General features: G+C 33.7%; 1 protein-coding gene across 5 annotated transcripts in view; it reads left to right on the forward strand.

Annotated features, from left to right (window-relative positions):
- Positions 1-22,078, forward strand: part of LOC149529179 (putative protein phosphatase 2C 45) — a 333,681-nt gene that overhangs the window by 51,783 nt on the left and 259,820 nt on the right. For all 5 annotated transcript variants that reach the window (XM_089808590.1, XM_089808587.1, XM_089808591.1 and 2 more), the window contains exon 3: positions 4,024-4,114. In XM_089808590.1, the coding sequence (XP_089664716.1) occupies positions 4,024-4,114 (91 nt within the window). The remainder of the gene's footprint in view (positions 1-4,023; positions 4,115-22,078) is intronic.

Below are 22,078 nucleotides of genomic sequence, written 5' to 3' on the forward strand. Positions count from 1 at the left end.
AGATACGTGATGTGGTAACCGTAAAACATTTGTAGGGTTATTTTTTAGTTTCCTGAGCATAGAGTTATTATAACAAAAAATGTTGTAGATACTTTGAATAGAAGACAATTGTTGTTGTCTACAGTGGTAGTTGAATTGGAGGGACTGGATGTGATGAAGGATTGCTATGCCATAGATCTAGAATTATAATGCATGGAAAACTTGTGTGTAACCTTGAGTTGACGGTTCACATTTGTTGAAGACTTCTTTTCTAGGAGATATATTTTCAAAAGGAGACAATATGCATTCTATAATGTTCAACGAAAGAGAATCTCATTAAGGAACTATGTAGTGAAGGACTTGGGGGACACTTTGGAATGGACAAAATCTTGGCTCTATTAGAAGAGAGCTGCAAAATTTATCAACTTTCTAGGGTAGTTACCCAAAATACAAGATTTTATCATACATTAACGATGCCAAATAAGCCTAGGAGCTTTCAATGTATATTTTTCTTGGGTTGCTATGAATTTGAGGAGGTAAGGATTCTATGTGTGTAGGTATAAACAAATTTTCAAAACTGGAACACTTTTTAAATGTCAAATAATGCATCCAAGATTGCTAATTTATTCTCCATGAAGTTAGATTATATGGGTTGCTACAAGTACAAAGTATTCCTTAAGTTAGAGATAGTACGTTCGTAATTCAATTTTGGTGTACACTGTGGAAGATCATGACCACACAATTAAATTATAGGCTTGCATTACCATGCTTAGATGAATGGTCAAATTTGACAATAAGAGTCTTGCTAATCTATTAAGAAGTTTGGTAGGGAACAAACTGCATAGTGGAATTGTGCAAGCTAAATTTGTGTTCAATAACTTGTTAACAGGTCTACAGGCAAAAGACCATTTCAGATTATTTATGGGTCATCTCCTAAAGCTGTTACAAATCAATTTAAGATTGCAGATGAAGTATGGAGTACCATAGAGATTAAAGACTGCTCAATACATTAAAGAAGTACACAGAGAATTCAAGAAATGACTGGATTTGAGTAGTGCCAAGTAGAAAGCCAGTGTACTTAACTGTTAAATATAGAAAAGATAGAACTTAATTAGAAGGGGAGTTAGTCATGATGCACTAGAGAGTGGAAAGATCTCCTATGGGTACTTAGAATAAGTTAAATTCCAAGAAGATTGTTCCTTGTATAGTTTTGCATAGGTATTTTGGAAATTGTCAAGAAATCGAGTTTGTCGAAGTTTTGGATATCCCACTGATATACAATGTCGATATACTCTTAACATGGATCTAAATATATTATTTGCGGCACATGCTTATTGGAAGAACCTAATTGGAAGCAACAAGTGCCTGAAAGGTAGTAAGAGGTAACAATGTATGTATTAGATATGCACATAAACAAGAGACCTAAGAGAAAGGATTACAAAAAATATCTTTTCAGAAGGAAGGGGAAAGGAGCAAAGGAGGATATACAGATCCAAATAAGATGTATGCCAACTCGGGAGGTTGAATAAATTTTCCTCTCTATTTTGAGCACTTCGCTCAAAATTTTTACTACCTAAGGTGTTTTGATGTAGGAACATCCTAGCTATTGAGCATGTTTTCATCACCCAAAAATATCTTCTTTATCATTTGTTTGTTGTTGGTAGATATTTCTTTGTATCTGTAGATGTTTTTGTCTTGTTGCAGCTTCATTTTTTGACCACGCACATCTAACTGTGAACATAGAGTTACAATGAGTCATTCTACTATGCAATATTGCATGAAGTCCACAAATTGTAATTTGAATATCATGCAGGAACCTTGGATATGTCCATGTGTCCTATTTGTATATTGTTGCTTCATTGTAAGTAATGAAAAAACCTAATTTTATCCCAAATGTGAGGTGTCCTACTTGAACATTGGTCTTAGGGAGGTTCAAAATTGAACATGTATTGAGGCTCTAAGAGGGAACCTATTTGGATTGTGCAACAATATATTTGAATTTTATGCCAAATGTAAGTTTTCCTGATTGATCATTTGTCCTAGGGGAGTTCAAAGGTTGAGGCTGCAGTACCAAATCTGATGATCATGCTACATCAAGAAGGGATTATTTTACAAGTTACAAGATGGTGTGATCAATTCCAAAGAAATTTAAGAGATGAAATCATTTAATATTAGTTCCATGGTTCCTTATGATAGGGCTCTGTACCATGTTTTGGTTGGCACCACTTTGACTTGGTTCTGTAGAAAAATGTGGTAGAGTGCATGTTATTGTAATCATTATCAATTTTCAATGCTCATACATATATACAGCTACTTCACACCATCTTATTCTTCTTTTTTGGGTTTCTTTTCTATAAGATTCAGTTTCCTTTGTGTACTATTGCATCTTTTTATATCCACACTTTCTTGTTACATACTCTTTCATTAGAACCTTCATATGTGACTGCAACATCATAATATGTGCAATAGACCATTTAAGATATTGAAAGGCCATGCCACCCCTATAGGTATCCATAATCCCGTAGATAGATTTTGAGAAACAAAAGCCAACCAATTTTCAGAGACAAAGTTTATCAAAATTTGCGTGGAACTATAATAATACCTTGAGAAAAATTAAATATTTAATAAATTGTGACTGTAGCCATCAAAAGTTAGCATTATATTTTAATTGAATACAGGCTATAACAGTTCAAAAGGGCAAAAATTGCTGGCAGATTCCACACATCTCAGTGAGAGACTGTAATCCTTTACATCTCAAACGTGGTTAGCTAGGCTTAAATTTGGGACACCATAGCCACCGTACTGAATCAATAATCTGAGTTGCTAGATAATCAGTATCTTCTTACTTACTGCACTCTTTACCAAGTAAAATGAACTTAGCATGTTCATTATCTAACTGACATTCCTGAATAAATTGATACAATTTGAACTACTTGCCTGTTCTTGTCGTTTTCAAGAGATTACGACAAGACCTAGTTTTGTCAACATTAGGTAGCAATACTTCCACTATATTCCTCGTCCTGGGAGCTAACATTCAACCTGAAAATATTTATTAAGATTTAGAGCCAGGGCAAAAGAAACAATTTGCTTCAGAAATTGGGGGTTCTTCTCTCTCAGCCCTGTTTTGTCTTTAATGATTTGAAGCTTTCAGAGCCTTCTCATATTTCTTCTACTATGTTGTACACCACTTAACCTCTTGTTGTTAGATTTGAACAATATTCTTTAGCCTTTACATGATAATCAACCTCAAAATTCAGTGAATCTGCTAAACAGACATGCTCGCTTTTACAAACACTGTGATGAGACTTTGTGGGCATGAACTATCTGACCAAATCATCCACATCATCTTCCTTTTAGGAAGCATGCTGTATCTTAAAAAAGACATGAAATTATAATTTATCTCATCTGGTCATTGCTTTCAAGCCCCACAGGCACTTCGGACTTTCACACTTGGATTTGTAGGCCAGCCTCTTATTCCTACTTCAAAGGCAATAAAGAAAATGAATCTGGCTAAAAAACTTCATAACATAGATGGCCTCTTCTACTAGGATATTATTTTTCAAATTTGGGATTCCGTTGATCATCCTACGTTTGACGATGATGGAAAAATAATTCTGTATCCTTTCAATATCCATGTTTATTCCTTTGTTTAAGATCTCTTCTGATATTTTATTGTTCATTTACAAATCAGCAACAAGGAAGACCTTGAGATTTCTTTCATTGTTCTTGATAATGCTTCTCCTGTGTGCTCGTCAGGAATTTTCTTTGCGTACTCATCAAAATTTAACTTAGAAACAACTTCTGGAGAGGATTGATACATTTAACTGAGGCATTGGTTGCTTTGTCCTGTTTGCCCCTTAATTAATATTGTATCTGCATTGTCGGGGTCACTGAATGTAATTCATCTTTTATATACGCTTTTGAAGATTTACGTGAAGATTATTTTTTGATATATTGGATTTGGTAAATTCCATAAATTTCAATTTGATGAGTGCAGGTTTGAGGAGATTCTGATTGTTTGGTTTGTTCTATGTATGTACACAGGTCTATGCATTAATATTATGGAAAAATCTAGGAGGAAGTTAACTACTGGAAGGAAGTTAGCAACATGCTGCACAGTTCTTCCTGATAAAGGGTACTAAGAGAGCTATTACATTATCTTTACAAGTAGCATCTATGATTTCTTCCATTAAGGATTTAGTTTTACTCTGTTTTCCTTTATTCCATTTTTTATATTCTTTTTCAATAATAATTATTTTGACAATAAACTAAAAGGTTTTCTTCTTGTTCTTTTGGGGGAATATGGTTCCAAACTATAATCATAAAACTTAGAACAAGATGGCTGCCGCATTTTGACGAGCTATTTGTTAAAAACATGTGGTACTTAATAATACAATCTGTCTACAATGCCTGAGTATGTTTCAATAATGCTTGTAATCCTTGTATCATTTGTTTGTCAACTTTGGGTAGCTATAAGCGTTGGCTGGTTGATGGTAGTGCTCGTCTTGGCGATTGTTCAGTCCTTTGAATAAATTTTGTATTGCCAAGGAAATTGGTAAGATCTAGAGTGACTCTAGTCCTTTGCTGATCATCTCCGGTCTTCTTCTGTAATAATTTCATGTGTGAATGAAGATATAGTTTACTCTTATATTTGGTATGTATTCTCTATTATTATTTAATGTATTTATTTTATCAGAAAGAATATTGAATATTTGTGTGTTGTTGGCCACAAGGTGGTCAAGACCATGAGATTAGGTAATCTTTAAGGATCATCAAGCAAAGGAAACAAAGGATAAAATTACGAGAAACTTTTAAGGAAAATACGACAGTATGATTCCCAATTTGGAGCCCTTCCCGAGAATGCAATCAAGTTGAAAATTCAAAAACAACCTTCTCTAGACAAGGGAAGTTGGGAACCAAAGTTACATTCCTTCACATAATTGTGCAAGAGTGTGCTTTGAGGCACTGTAAGGTTGTCAATTGAAGGAGAAGAAGCCAAACCAGGGGTGTATAAAAGGGAATCTGAAGGTGAAATTGTTGGACAAAACCAAAGATCATCTACATCTCAGTATGCACAACTTGGAAAAATTCAAATTATAATGATAATATTATTGTATTTGAGTGATAATACTATATTCATGCCAAGATGGCTTTTATATAGACTTCTCATCGTGTAACTATCCAAATTTGCTCAATAGGAATAACTCTCAACCAACTATAAAGTAAATAAGTCACTAAGGTCTGGATGCCCATTAGTTTGCACACTCACACTCAAACCTATGGCAGCACTTCATTTTAATAATGAACTGATTCATGAGAAAAATATTGAATAAATTGGTTCAAGTTGGGTTATATTTTGTGGAGTGCAAGTGTTTTAAACGAGGCGGAATTCCATGGATATAGCGCTTGAAAACAACAGGGCATGGTATCGGTTGTTACAAATCCTCTATCTCAGAGACTCGACTAAAATATTGAAATATTGGTGCAACTTCAAGAAGTTAACACTTAAAAAAAAAAGACTTAACTCATTCTCCTTTCCCATATAGGACACAGCTCTTGGAGATATTTAATGTAATCTTTGAACCAGTTGCAACAGATACATTAGATGTTTGGTATCAATCTGTCTTCAAATGCCTAGGCAAAGGCATTTTGCAACACTCCAGCTATACACGTAGGCACATGAATACATTGGGCTTCACGTCTGCAAGATTTGTCATGACTTCTTCTTGTAAACACCTTCCATTTGCTGCACAGTTACAGAAACTGCTTATGCTCTGATACCAAAATTGTGGAGAAAACTAAATATCATCCACATTTCACTTTGCACAATAGAAAAAACTCAAGATATAATAATAAAACTTATCTATTCAAGAGACAATATTACATTCCTACCAAGATGGATTTAATAAAGCCTTCTCTACATATGACTAGCAGACTACCCCGATAAAAGTAACTCCAACTAACTATAAACTAGCACAAGTCACTAAAGTGACTTAATTAATGTAAAACTTAATAGTCTAACAAACGGGAAGCTTGAATCTAAGAGAAGGGTTGACACTTTTGACATGGCCGAGAGTAGAAGAGAAGCACTGTAATGTCAAAATCAAAGCTCCATAGCAAGAAGATTCAAGTGCTGAATTTGCATCAAAATAAAACCATTGTATGCCCTAGTAGAGAAAAAGAAAAAGTGGCCCAAGTTTATTTGAAATTTATTAAAGGATCCTGTATGATACAATACGACTTGTGAAACAATTCGGGCAACAAATAGGCAAGATGATAAAACAATTGGCCACGATCTTTTCCAACCACCGTGTTTTTGGCAAGTTGGCTAATATGATTACATGAATGTTACCATTTATGGTAACACTCTTATCACATGAAGTAAAGGTACAATTCTGGCTTTAGTAGATGGAGAAATTGTTTAAGTATGACAAAGGATAACTATTAGCAGAAGAACAATTTTAATTAGCGAGCTTCACTGGAAGCAGATATATGGCCACAATTTTGGAATATGGTATAATAGAGATTGTAGATGACATATCTATGTTCGCCAATATTAGTATGTCAATTGGAATGAGTTTTGGTTCGAAAGCATAAAGTCAGTTTGTTATCGTAGAGCTAGAGTATATGGCAAAGTCAAATAATTCGGGTAAGAAATTGAATTGTCTTGACAATTCAAGAACTTGGCAACGTAAGGACGACATCATAGATGTTTACCCTAACTTAGCAAATTATGATAAAAGGTTTTGGCAAGTGTTTACATGTTTTGTTATTCATGTCGAATGAGTAGAGTAAATGTAAAGGGTATATGGAAGGCATTTTTTGATATGCAAAGAATGACAATGCTATGATTATGTTATGAGAACTTTATGTATGTATTGATGATTTGATGCGATCAAATGTTATATGGCCATGATCAGATGCAAGGAACACATAGGGACTAATCAAGTATTGAAGATATCAATGTAGTCACTTTTGGTACAATATCTATATCTCTTATATAGATTGTAATTCATTGTGTGAGCAGTGAGCTCCTTTTGTAATAGAACTTCGAACAGGGTCGAGGCCTCTAACTAGGTCTGAGTCCTCTAACAAGGAAAAATGCACTAAATGTAAGGACCAATGCACTAAATGTATGTAAAACACTCCTAACAAGGTCAACACTCCTTACAGAGTATATTTGATTAGTGCACCATATTGTGGGTACCATTCCCACTAGGGTTTCCCCTTGGCTAGGGTTTTCCTAGTTAACAAATATGGTGTTCTATCATGCACTTTACTTTTCAGTTTGTTTATTTATGCAAGTATATAGTTAGTTGCTGAAATCCAAAGTTGGGTAAAAAGTGTTGGAATACTGACTCACTTGCCCTCTTAGTATTCCCAATTTCTAATAATTGGTATCAGAGCTTAGTTACTTAGAAGAAGTTTAACAGCTTGAGGATGATCTCAATGGATTTAACATTTAAATCAAGCAAATGATGAAAAGGAAAGATTGAAAACTAAGCTCAAGGATGCACTTGATTATATTTAGAAGCTTAAAGATTAGATAGATGCCTCAAGGGCCAAAAGATATGAGCTAGCTGAACAGATCATGGAATCAGATTTGGTTACAAAACTGAAGAAGGAAAGTCAGGCACTTAGCATGAGCTTGAAGTCACATCACTCAAACTAGTCAAGATATCAGATGAGAGAAAATCAGAGAAAGACAATCTTGGAGCAGCTCTGAAAGGTAAAATTATTGAATGTAAGGATTTGAGCACTCAACTTATAAAGGCAAAATCAGAACTTGATTATTCAAAGATTTAGTATAAGGAACTTGAAAGTATAACAATATTGTGAAAGGTGAGCTTGTTGAGACAAAGTTACATCTTGATAAGTTATATGCAAGTACTGACAAACTTGATGAGCAGCTAATGTTACAAAAGCCTAAAGGAGACATGACATGGATTGGATATATAGAAGGAGAATATTCTAAGAAATCTGAAATATTAGTTGAGCAAGATCCAAATCAGACATGAGATCAGATTAAAGAACCTAGAGAGCAACGGAAATCACTTAAAGGAAGATGTTATGCATGTAACAAATATGGGCACATGAAGAAAGATTGCAAAGGTAACATGTATACAAAACCTTTTACTGGATATTGTTTCAATTGTTGCCTTTATGGACATAAATAACATCAGTGCAAGTAAGCTAACATAGATCTAGTGTGAGAACAAATGAAAGATCTAACATGACAGCAAGAAGACCTTTGGGAATGAACAATGTTATAAAAAATGGTGTCACATGCTACAAATGTAACAACTTTGGACACATAGCCAGAGATTGTAGATTGCAAGTTAATTAGAATGGACCAAGGTATGGAAATTCAGTTTTTACATGTTACAATTGTATAATTTGGGACATACAACTTGGTACTGTAGACTCAATGGATTTGTGAACAGGAGAACACCCAATGTCAGTAGGAACAACAATGTTAGTAAAAATCAGTATGAGAGCATTGACAAGACTTTTGTGAAAGAAGACAGTATTGCTAACAAGGAGGTATGGAAGGAAAAGGATCAGGTAAACATAGAGAACAAAGGGGAAATAGTGCCAAGCACTAAACCCTCTACTTCAACCTAAATAGCTATGATAAGCTATGGGGGGAACACTACACAAGAAAATTATCAAACCCCGAATCCAAAGATTTAAGGTATGCGAAGTTAGAATGGGGTATGTAAGGCATCATAGATATTGTATCTTAGTTTACAAATGTTTATTTGAATATCTCAATGATCGCAACAAGTTTGAGCATGTTTTGTTAAATACTATCAACTTTTTGTACTTTATTGAACGCATTAATGACATAAGGGTTATGCTAAGAATTTAAAGGGTAAATCTGAGTTCATTATCACCATTCGAACTATAGAAGACTTCAGAGAGCCTAGATTGGAGAGTTGAAGGAGAATCAACGTCTTTTAGATGAATTTGTTGGAAGCCCTAACATGACTGTCATGAGGTATTTTCCATATTGCGAAGTTGTTATCTATTCTGAATTACAATTATTTTTGAAGTAAATTAAGCATGGATAAGCCACAACTATACAATGTGAATGATAGACCTGGGTATTAGTTTAAGAAACACCCGTTTGTATGAATGGAAGATGACCGTACTAGTGTGTTTTCATAAATCCAGAAGGAGTTCTACATGTGGAGGACATTAGAGCTTACATTCACTGTAAACTTGAGTCAATTAGCAATGAGGATATAAGGGAAGACTTAGCAAAGATATACAATCCTGATAAGACCCTTAAACTTGAGTTTGCACATTTGGGCAACCTAAACATTTTGCAATATATGGCTTATGAGGAGTTTGAGGAACAAAAAATGGATTAGGATAGTGCTTAGTAGGATGCATGACTAGGTCGTCTGGTTAGGAGACAAGCCTACTATGAGCACTAAGAGTTAATCCACGTAGTGAGTGTATCCATGTCTTCCTCGAAAAGTCATCAACAAATATCACATAGTACAAAAAACCTCCTACGGATGGTGTTGACATGGGTCCACATAGGTTAGAGTACTAGTTCTAACACATCTTTAGGTTTGCTCAAACCGTGAGGAAATGATTTTTTGTATTTTTCCCCAAGGCACAACCTTTATGAGATTCATTTTGAATTTGACTTAATTTGGGCATTCTAATTACCAACTTCCCCATAGATGTTAGGGCATGAAAGTTGATATGACCTAATTTTCAATGCCAGATTTCATTTGAATTTGAGGTCTCATGAACAAGTGCATGATTTTTTTTTAGTGGAAAGCTCATATAGCAGTCCTTGTCTTACTCCTATAGTTTGGGCCTTCTTTATAGTTGAATTCTTTGCCCATGCTAGTACTTTACCTTCCATGAATGTAACTCTATAACCATCATCTTTAAGTGCTGGTATAGATATTAAGTTCCTTTTAATACCTGGTACATATAGAACTCCAGAAAACTCAATAGATTTTCTTGATTTTAATTTGACGGTTCAGGTCCCAATTCCTTTTACGGAACGTGCAAAATCATCTCCAGTTGTAACTTCATCTGTTTCTATTTGCATGCTTTTTAGATTATCTTGATATCCAGTGATGTGTCTTGAAGATCCATTGTCAACTATCCAAGTGTTGGGCTTGGTTGATATTTGACTAGACAAGGCTTAGTAGAAGGCACACTTCTCAGGATCTTGACCTTCGATTGATTTGTAATGTCCCTTCGTTGGGAACCCAAAGAATGTTGGGACAAAATGTCTCCATTCCTCATATATACTATATTAAGCTCAAGTTCAGTTACTATTTAAGATTATCAATGGGATGCTTGCATTTATGATGGATACTCTGTCTTGATATATATATTCCTTAAACTCTGCAATTCTTGCATTTCATCTATAACATGTGGTATATGCTTGCATGTATCTGATACTTGCACTTTTACAGAGCAAATCTGATATGAATGCTAAAATAGGTTCATGAAGTATTAGATGATGCTGAGTTTAATTGTTTGAATTATCTTTTTTTCTATCCAACCAAAGAGGTAGGAGCCTTGGGTTTGAGTTATAATTCTTAAGCAATGTCCTCCCAAATGCTTTTAGACTGTTCTAATGTAATCCAAATGGCAAGGAGAATACATGTTGCACTAGTTGTCTCAAATCTACATAGTCTCAATCCATAACTAATTGCATCAATAAATATTGAAAAACAAGAATAATATTGCAAGACTCTTTACTTAAAAATTAATCAACTCCTTCCTATCTAGTGACCATGAATGGAATCGAACAATCTCATCTGCTCATTGCTGGTATTATGTTATTATTGTTCCTTACTTCTGTGTTGGCAATCCTTGCCTCACATAGACAATGATATTTGCTGATATGGTTTTTGATGAATTCGTTATGCTTTACTTTGGGTTGACTGTATTTACTATATTATTCCTCAATGATGACCGTAGATACTATCTGTTCTAACTTCTGATTGCTTGTGAATTATGTGTCTTCCGTGATGATCTGGTGTTTCCTTCTCATGTACCTACGTTCTCCATTTAGTCCTTTCCTTCACTGCTGACAATAATCACAGATTGTAAATGACTTATAAATCTTGTTTTATTTTGACTTCTTTTATCGTCCGGTGCATTCACTGTTTTTGTCTTCCGAATTTGCCATTACCGACCTGGGTGGTTATGAATTGCCCTCTGTATAATTAGAATGGAAAATGTAATGTTTTAAAAAAAATGTTGAATGAATAATCCTCCTTATCCGTGCACTGGATTTCTCTGTCCATTTGGGTCTGCAACCGTAGTAATCTTTTCTTGTATATGATAAGTGTCCTCCCTCGCTATGTAGTGGTTGGCTTCTTCCCGACAAGTCCTATGATGACGGTATTAGATGCTTATTCCCTTGACTGACTTATTCCTTATGTTTGTTGCTGACTGGATCTCTGTAAACTGGTTTAGATACTTCCCCCCTTTTCCCTACTTTATCTACCATATAAATATCCAGACAGGTAATGATTTCTCAATGGTTGTGACCATTCTCTATAGTCACATTATTATAATTATTTAATATTTAACATGTACTAATCATATATTTAATGATAATATAATACTATGTGATGAAATAATTAACATTATTTTAATATTTCATATACAAATATTATCTATTCTATTTTAATAATAATATGTGAAATACAATCTTTTTGTCTTTATATTTAATATTATTATTATTATATAATAATAAATTAATCCTTCTTATATATATTAATGAAATATACTTCTTCATTATATAATTAATAAACTATATTGTAGTTTATTATTTTATTTAGTTAATATTTTAATTTACTATTATTAGGTTTTCTTTAATGAAACATAGAATAAATAATTATATCTAAATATCTATTTATTCATTTGTTTAATTGTATAATAACTCTTATTAAAAATCAATCTTAGAAATGGGGACATTACAGTCCGCCCTTCCCAAAATTGCTTGTCCTCAAGCAATTCAATATTCTTTCCTTGTGATTTGATCGATAGTCCTGTAACAACAATTTCAATTTGGGATTAGATAGTTATAAATATAATTTAAATATCACAAGATTAGATTTAAATTACTAAGAATGATTTTAAAGAAAGAATTTATCTTGATATATCATGGTGCTTTCATTCTTGTCTATTAGATATTGCCTTGCTCCATGATGATTCTTGATCAATTCTTGTATTCCGTAGAGAGAATTCATAAAGAGGTACCAAGCTCTTTGTGGAGGACCTCCTAGGATTCTAGCTGGCCATTCTAGAATAGTCCTCAAGCTATTCACCATCCCATTTACGATTATCTTCTCCTAAGGCCTTATAAATATCCTAAAACTTGGCATACCCTTAACCATAATGCGGTAGGGTTCTCTTCTCTTGATTGTGAGTGGTTCAATCACTTTAGATATCCAAAATGTGAAAGTATGATGATATAGAACATATAAGAAACATATACTAGGATATATGAAAACATAAAGCATGCACAAACTATATATAATTAGTGTATGAAGACACGATGCAAACACAAAGTATACACATTGATGCATGAAGACACGATGCAGACAGGAAGCATACACATGTTAGAAGCTTTGGTAGATTCCTTTCTATAATTACAATTTCCGTGCTACTCGAGTAAGTGGTGGCTAGCTCCTTCACAGGTAGTCCTACATCATATGTTAGTACTCCAAAAACATATTAAAATATTATTCAATTTTGTAAGAATATAAATATGAAATCCTAATTCCCAATTTAAGCACTTCTTAAAGAGAGGCTATGATTAGATGCTTAGGTCCTGGAGGAGTGCTTCCTGGGGCTCTAATTAATAGAACAACTCTCCACTAAGCACCATCTTCTCACGATGCTTCTCTTTAAGACCTTATGGATAATCAATCTTGATATATCCATCCTTCCTAGGAGGGAGTTCTTCCTCGTCCTAGGCCTTATAGATACTGTTACATCCCAAATTTTGACCTCGTTTGAAATATAGCCGTTGAGGTTCACATGATGTCAGTTGGCAGTTTAATTTGATATTTAGTCGTTATGATTTCAAGTGAAGATGACATGTTAGTTGATCATTAATCGCGAATTCATGGAATTAAGATGAAAGGTAGATTTGATTATTTATAATTTATAATTTAATTACAGAGAAATTCCTTGCAGGGAGCATGTCGAAGGAGTGGAAACATTGTCAGAAAAGAATTAGGCAGGGTGTAATGACCCTCTCTATAAAGGCCACTGAAACCCTCAAACTGAACTTAGGAATTTTGTCAAACACTTGGCGTGTAACAGTAACAATATTCAGAATATGGTAATTTCAGATTTGATACTTTCAGAATATAATCACAGAATTACAATATATATAAAGCCATTGAACTATATTTCAATTACAATGCAATAAATTCTGAAATTATTTTATTACCAATTCTGGACTGATTATTACAATGACTGTATGACAACAAATTTACCCAAGAATTGACATATATTTCAGAATGCAAGAACCTGGTTTGAAGAACTATGGAAGAACACCACGTTTTTTTGCAGATCGTTGATGAAGACCTCCAACTGCACCCCCAAACTGTCCTTAATTTGCTGCTGCTGCCCAAACTAGCAGGGCCGTACCAGGCCGTACCTGTACGGCTGCTGAAATAAAATAATATTAGGGTTTTGGGACCCCCAAATGCAAGGAAAATGGGCGCCTAGGGTTAGGTAGTAACCCTGTAAAACCATAAAAAATAACTCCAAGGGGTTGAGGAGATATGAGCAATTATGTGGTTCCGAACCCTGCTTTGCCAATTCTGAAAATGCACTTATTCTGTCTTCAAACTCTTGTCAAATGCTTCTCCAATGATAGGGCAAATCTGAAATCCTTATTCCAACCAAAAACAAACCCTAACAACGAATTCTCAATAAGCTCCAATGAGATGGCTGAATACCAACTCCAATTATGCAACAATTCAGGTGATATTTCACACCCTCAAAGTCGCCAATCCAAGGGAGTGATTCGTTCCCAAAGATCGAATAATTTGCAGATCCAAAGTCCACAAATGTCTTCACAATGAAGAAGTAGAAGAGTTCTCCAATCCAAGCATGTCCAAATGAGAGGCCCAGCCCTCTATTTATTCACTTTTCTAAGAAGTTGCTAGAACTTCTAGAAACATCCTTTATAATTTCTCATTATAATGCACTTTTTATAATAAAGTAATTTTATAAAATAAAAAGTGCAACTCAAATTAAAATTATAACATGTGGGCCCCAATATCACATAATGATAAAATATAACCTCTTAACACTTCTTCAAGAGCAAGATATGACTATCTGATCCGCAGAATTGACTCTCTTTCCACACCATTTGCCTACGAGAGTCTGGAATAGGCAAATCCATGATCAATGCCATGTCGAACTAAAGAGGGGACATTACACAGGGCATCGCCATCACTGGCAAACGGATAAAGGACCTAGCAATTTGAAACAGGATACACTTGTGGAATTGCATGAGTTATTTAAATAAAATAATTGAATTAAAATATAAAATGTATCTTAAAGGGTTTTAATTTATCTTTTGTCATAGTATTTTTAATAATTGTTTATAAATGTTCATTTAAATATAATCAAATGATTTGGCACCATTATTATTTAATAATTTAATAGTTGTACATTATAATGATCAAATTATAATAATTGTATTATTATAATCTTCGAATTTTTAATCTTCCAATTTATGTTCTTGCTTTTAACGGATTAATGTTGGCATGTTTAATAGAATCTATTTATTTTTTAAATACATAAAAACTTCTTGGGAATTCGAATAGACCTTGTAACTGGAGGTAGCCGAATAGCCAAGCCGACCTTTAGATAAGAGTTTCGATGATTGTTTTGGGGATAACTTTTTCCTCTCTGTATTTTCGTGACCCTTCTAATCACCTGTTATTGCTTTCAGTCAATGTCACGAGTTGAAAAGAAGGCGTGGGTGAGATGAAATAACATCAGGGAATGGTGATATGGCATAAGTCTTCCTCTCTTTATTATTCTTTCCGTTTATGGTTTTCATATGATGTGATGTTGTTTGAGTTCCGGCTGCTTGTGTGTTCGAGCTGTAGCAATACTTGAAGTCAATTTGGCTCATCTCTTTTAAATGTACGAATGTTTATTTCTGTTATCCTCTGTGTCTTGGAAGCATTTTCTTGTGACTCAACTGCTGAGTCATCTTCAACTGCTTGTTTTTCTTTTAGCCATCGGTTCCTATATTAATCACACCGGTTCATGTTGCCAATTCATTTTGTGGTTACCTTCAACAATCTGAACAGTTCATAGGCAATGGTTATGACTTGTAACGGCTTCTAAATTATGATTGGTTTGAAGAACAGACAACAAATATTTGAAAAGAAAGTTTGCTTTCTTCGGTAAGACTTCTTGTTTTTGTATCGTGTTCTAGAAAATACAGAGGAGAACTATTACTATCAGTTTGTGACTTTTGCACTTTCGGTTCTGTGAATAATTCAATGAGGTTGTGTTAGGTATCAAGTATTGTTTTCTAGAGTACATATGTGAATGAAGATTATATTGAGATTGTGTTTTTTGTTGAAATCGATCAGCGTGTATGATTGTATTTTTGATATAAGCATGCATAATCATTTGTATGGTTGTATTTTGATAAAAGGAAGAATAACCATTTGCGGATGAGATTGTAATTTGTTTTGAGTTTATATTGCATGTGAGTCGAAGAGTCTATGATACTGATTCTCAGTATCGTATAATAAATGTATTGTACCGTGCATATGCTGACTTGGCATTTTGTAAGAGCCGATGGTTGAATTGGCCGCTTATTCTGGAGTTTTGAAAGATGCTCGTAGTAGTTGTCAGTTCTCTTTTCTTTTGGTTGCCTCGTGGTTGAATAATGCTCTTATTTGCTCTTCTTGGTTCATTCTATGTGTTATTTGAGGTGTGTATCTGGGAGTGTTACCAGATGGCTACAATGACTATGTCAAAGATTGAATTTATGCCTGCATTTAGTTTAGCAAGTTCTATGATCATCGGTTAAGAGCTAGAATAAGATGAAATAGATACAAGGTATAACAATAAAGATATTTGATGGCACCAAGGATTCACCGGCTAGATGGCCTGATAATGGTGAGGAGATGTGAGTAAACTGTAAAGAAAACATGCAATAACGATGTTTAGCAACAAACAAAAATATGCATATATCCATAATAAATGAAATAGCTCATGCATATTCCGGTTAAGGTGATCTCCTGCTACCAAGTTGTATGACGTGCTATATATATCATGATGCCTAGTGGATGGAATGATGTTCCCTGTCAATTCCGGGTAGGGAGGGCCTTTCTCGTTAGAGATTGTGTGGGGATATATATTGAGGTCCGAGGTTGGGTGGTAAAGCCCCTGGCAATGTTTCACCTCTCTCAAGATGACAAATATGCGTCAAACAAAGATAAGCCATGAAATCAATTGTTTATCGAAAACAGGTATTATCATTTTTGTTTATGAGAAGGTAAGATTAAATTGAGGTATTTCGTTGTTATCATCATTTTGCTTCATATAAATGAATATTGAATATAAGTAATTATCTAATCTTGAGAAATTGTCACAGATAAGCAATCAGAAGGAAAAGAAATCCAAAGTCCTAATTGAATCCGTGGTATCAAAAACCTTTGTTGAATCCGTGGTTGCGGAAGCCCTAAATTGAATCCGTCGTTGCGAAAATCCTAGATAAAATCTGTTGTCGCGGAAGCCCTAAATTGAATCCATGGTCGCGGAAGCCCTAAGTGGTAAAGCAGTATCAGAAGCCCTAAATAAACCAATGGTAATTGATGCCCTAATTGGTAAGATGATATGTGATGCGTTAATTTAAGTTATATTGGTATTTAGTGGTATTCATCAAATGATTTTTGAGATAACAGTCGATTTGAGAAATTGTTATAGTGTATTGGTGGACTAACTCGGGTGGTTGCAGAAGCATACTTAGATGATTTTTTTCAGTCTCAGTTTTTCGAGGTATGTGATTTCAATTTTTGAAATTATTTCATTTAATGGTATTTCAAGTAATTAGATAAGAAATTTTGTTTAACTGATTTTAACGGTAAATCTTCTTCACATGAACATGAATGATGTAACTGCCTTCCTATGAAATCAAAGTTATAACTGAATTCTACGCTTATGTTAAATGTTAATTTAGACCTAGAAAAATTGGATGTTATAGATACCCACTTTGGGTGTATCCATCCTTACATATGCATATGATTTTCCTTAATGGTATGTACTGTCCTTCAGAAAATACTTGATTCCTTGCCTCACTTCCTTATGAGTATTCAATTATAGAATATCTTGTGAATTCATTCAGAAAGGTTAGCTCTCTGCCTTAATTCCTTCTAGGAATTATTATGCTTAATTTTCCTCTTGTTTGAATCCTTCCCCATACCACTCATTTCTATTGATTTTCTTCCTTTCCTGCATGATGTCAAGAACATGTCATGTCTATTTTGATCTGGATGAATGTTATTTGTTTAGGCGACAATCAATCCTGAATGAGTAATGTGTTGATGGTCCTCATATTATTATTTGCCAGAGGACTAGTGCTCACTTGTTCTTCCAGAAGTTTGTTAAAAGGTTATCCACAATTCTGCTATCATGTTTTGTATAATTCAATCATATGTCTATCACAAAGTATTCACAATCTTTTCACATACTTCACCTTCATTGATGATTCTCTGTTCTTATATGCTGATTTTAAGACTCACCTTATAAGATGGCAAGATCATGCTCTGATACCACTGTAATGTCCCCTCGTTGGAAACCCAAAGAATGTTGGGACAAAATGTCTCCATTCCGCATATATACTATATTCGAATCTTGTGCTTGATCTAAGTAATGGAGATTAAGCTCAAGTTCAGTTACTATTTAAGATTATCAATGGGATGCTTGCATTTATGATGGATACTCTGTCCTGATATATATATTCCTTAAACTCTACAATTCTTGCATTTCATCTATAACATGTGGCATATGCTTGCACCTATCTGATACTCACACTTTTACAGAGCAAATCTGATATGAATGCTTAAATAGGGTCATGAAGTATTAGATGATGCAGAGATTAATTGTTTGAATAATCTTTTTTTCTATCCAACCGAAGAGGTAGGAGCCTTGGGTGTGAGTTATAATTCTTATGCAATGTCCTCCCAAATGCTTTTTGACTGTTCTAATGTAATCCAAATGGCAAGGAGAATACATGTTGCACTAGTTGTCTCAAATCTACATAGTCTCAATCCATAACTAATTGCATCAATAAATATTGAAAAACAAGAATAATATTGCAAGACTCTTTACTTAAAAATTAATCAACTCCTTCCTATCTAGTGACCATTAACGGAATCGAACAATCTGATCTGGTCATTGCTGGTATTATGTTATTATGGGTCCTTACTTCTGTATTGGCAATTCCTTGCCTCATGTAGACAATGATATTTGCTGATATGGTCTTTGATGAATTTGTTATGCTTTACTTTGGGTTGACTGTATTTACTATATTATTCCTCCTCAATGATGACCGTAGATACTATCTGTTCTAACTTCTGATTGCTTGTGAATTATGTGTCTTCCGTGATGATCTGGTGTTTCCTTCTCATGTACCTACGTTCTCCATTTAGTCCTTTCCTTCACTGCTGACGATAATCACAGATTGTAAATGACTTATAAATCTTGGTTTATCTTGACTTCTTTTATCCTCCGGTGCATTCACTTTTTTTGTCTTCCGGCTTTGCCGTTACCAATCTGGGTGGTTATGAATTGCCCTCTGTATAATTAGAATGGAAACTGTAATGTTTTAAAAAAAATGTTTAAAGAATAATCCTCCTTATCTGTGCACTGGATTTCTCTGTCCATTTGGGTCTGTAACTGTAGTAATCTTTTCCTGTATATGATAAAGTCCTCCCTCCCTATGTAGTGGTTGGCTTCTTTGGGACAAGTCCTATGATGACGGTATGAGATGCTTATTCCCTTGACTGACCTATTCCTTATGTTTGTTGCTGACTAGATCTCTGTAAACTGGTTCAGATACTTCCCCACTTTTTCCTACTTTATCTACCATATAAATATCCAGACGGGTAATGATTTGTCAATGGTTCTGACCATTCTCTACAGTCACATTATTATAATTATTTAATATTTAACATGTACTTATAATTTATTTAATGATAATATAATATTATGTGATGAAATAATTAACATTATTTTAATATTGCATATACAAATATTATCTATTCTATTTTAATAATAATATGAGAAATACAATCTTTTTGTCTTTATATTTAATATTATTATTATATAATAATAATAAATTAATCCTTATATATATTAATCAAATATACTTCTTCATTGTATAATTAATAAACTATATTATAGTTTATTATTTTATTTAGTTAATATTTTCATTTACTAAATAATTATTTATTATAATTAGGTTTTCTTTTATTAAACATAGAATAAATAATTATATCTAAATATCTATTTATTCATTTGTTTAATCATATAATAACTCTATTATTAACAATCAATCTTAGAAATGGGGATATTACATAGTTTATCAGTTTTGGCAAATGATGCTTGAAGTTTAGATCGATTAGGACAATTTAGTGCATAATGTCCATGACTCCATATTGATCACATCTTAAACATTGAATTTTAGACAGGTCTTTCTTCTGTTTTGAAGGTCCTTTTCCATGAAAGTTTCTTTTTCTTTTGGAGTTCTTCTTCTTACCCTTCTTATGAGAGTTGGCGTTAAGAACATGAATGTCTTCATCTATAGTCTTTTTGTTTTCTTTTAGTCATTAGTCTCGACTCTTGTTCAAGACAATCAGATCCTAATCGATCTAATTTTGGAAGTTTAGATCTTGCACTTATACCTTGTACAACTGACTCCGAAGAATTTGGCACTCCTCCTAATGCTATTAGGGATAACTCTTGATTGTGAATCTCGTATCCGATTGAAGATAATTGATATCTCAATTCAGTGACTCTCATGAAGAAGGCATTTATTGATTCTCCTTTATTCATGCTAATATTATTCAATTTTTCTTTTAAGAGCAAGTTTTTTGCCAATGTTGTTTACTATGAATGAGTTTTCAAGGGCTTTAAACATGCAATATGCTATTACATGTTTTGCCACTGTAGGTACTATATGATCTCAAACAACATCCACTATTATTTTCATGGCTCTCTTTATTCTCAATCCATAGAGTTTTCTCTGGATCATCTTTTGGTTCTTCCTTTTCTTCTTTTACAAAGGTTTCTAATTTGTTCTCTTTTACTAGCATCATTATTCAAAGTTTCCAAGATTCGAAGTTATCAACACTTGTAAGATGGTGTTCAAATCTTAGCATGTTTGTCATTTTGATGAATAGTAAGAGACTGCAACCCAATGTGAAAATCTGATCTCTTAAACTTAATAAGATCTTTCCTTAACCTCGCTCTAATACCATGTAAAGTTTCTATCAGATTTTAGAATAAAGCTGACTGATGTAGGATTTTATTTGCAGGTTCAAACTCTAATGGCAATGGATCTGATTTACTTCAGAATATATGTATTACTCTAAAGTAATATAATAGAAATGTTCTTAAAATTGTGATGCTTATGTTCCTTCGGATATGCTTGCATTAATAGATTTCGATGCTTAGCAAGATCAGGCAGATTGAACATATATATGCCAAGGAAAGGGTGTGAGAGTGAATGGGCATGTCTCCAAATGGAGACTTGACCATTCACTCACATACCCATTTGGTGTTTGACTATCATATCCACTCGGTATTGTTAGACATAACAAAAGTCTAATCATATATCAAAGACCACAATGATGTCAATTCAATCACAGCCCGATAATGACAATTATCCAGATCAATATTGATCTAAATGAATAAGGATCAGAACATATCTTGATCATTATGGAGATACAATCTTATATATATGAACATCGGCCTAGATGCGGAGATACTCATATATAGAATACGATTCAATTTGGTTTATATATATGTATGTATATATATCAGTATGTAAATCATACTGGTATATATATATATACATATGTATATATCATTGATCACAGATATTGTCTGACCAAAGCCACATACTTTAACACCAGATACAATAAATCTCAATAGGGAATAATTTTTCAATTTGTTATACTTCAGCAAAAAATTGAAGAACAATTCAAGAAGAATTCTCAGAAGTGAGAACTCAAACCCTCAGCAAATCATCAAAAGAAAATAACATTCAATGGATGATCCATTCTCAAAATGACTCATATTTATAATGTCATTTCCACAATTTAGCTTCAACCCTAAACCTTTCACTTAAAAGCCTTTTTCCTTTATACTTATGTACATAATATAATTTATTAATTTCCTTTTGGCTCCCAAAAATGACCTTTTCAACCATATCATGATATTCTAACACACGAGGTCATGGTTTCTTGTGCTCGAGATTTGAATTTTTTCAACCCAGTTCCAACAAGCTATGACACTAAGGTGGCCAACATACAATAGCAACATCAACATATTTAGTTGAATAATAATAATAATTCACTTGTCTTATGAATTTGACTGAAGAAGCATTAGAATTGAAATTTGACAACATAGGAGCGATCCTAATGAAGAAAAACAACGAATGCACCTGACGGGGTGACTTACTAAAAATAGATGCTCCCTCCAAGATTCTTGGAGCTCAACCCAGAAACTAGAAAAAAAAATTAAGAGCATCACTCAATTCCTCTAACTAAATTGAGGTCATTGCAACCAATTGTTGACTTACTAAAAATAGTAAGTACCTCAAAACAGAGTCAAAACTCACCATAGGCCATTGGAAAGCCTAATAACTCCACAACTGAGACCATCAAATCCCATTGTCAGCTCACAAGGGTCGTGATGATGAATTGACCAAGCCAACTACAAGAATTTGCTAAAAATGGGGACATTATAGTCCTCCCCTAAGATTGCTTGTCCCCAAGAAATCTTGGAGCAAAACAAACATCACGGTCCACTAAGATCCTAATGGTAAAAT

The sequence above is a fragment of the Cupressus sempervirens genome, chromosome 11 (assembly GCF_028749045.1).
Source record: "Cupressus sempervirens isolate cs-2001-9-10 chromosome 11, ASM2874904v1, whole genome shotgun sequence".
Classification (NCBI taxonomy): domain Eukaryota; kingdom Viridiplantae; phylum Streptophyta; class Pinopsida; order Cupressales; family Cupressaceae; genus Cupressus; species Cupressus sempervirens.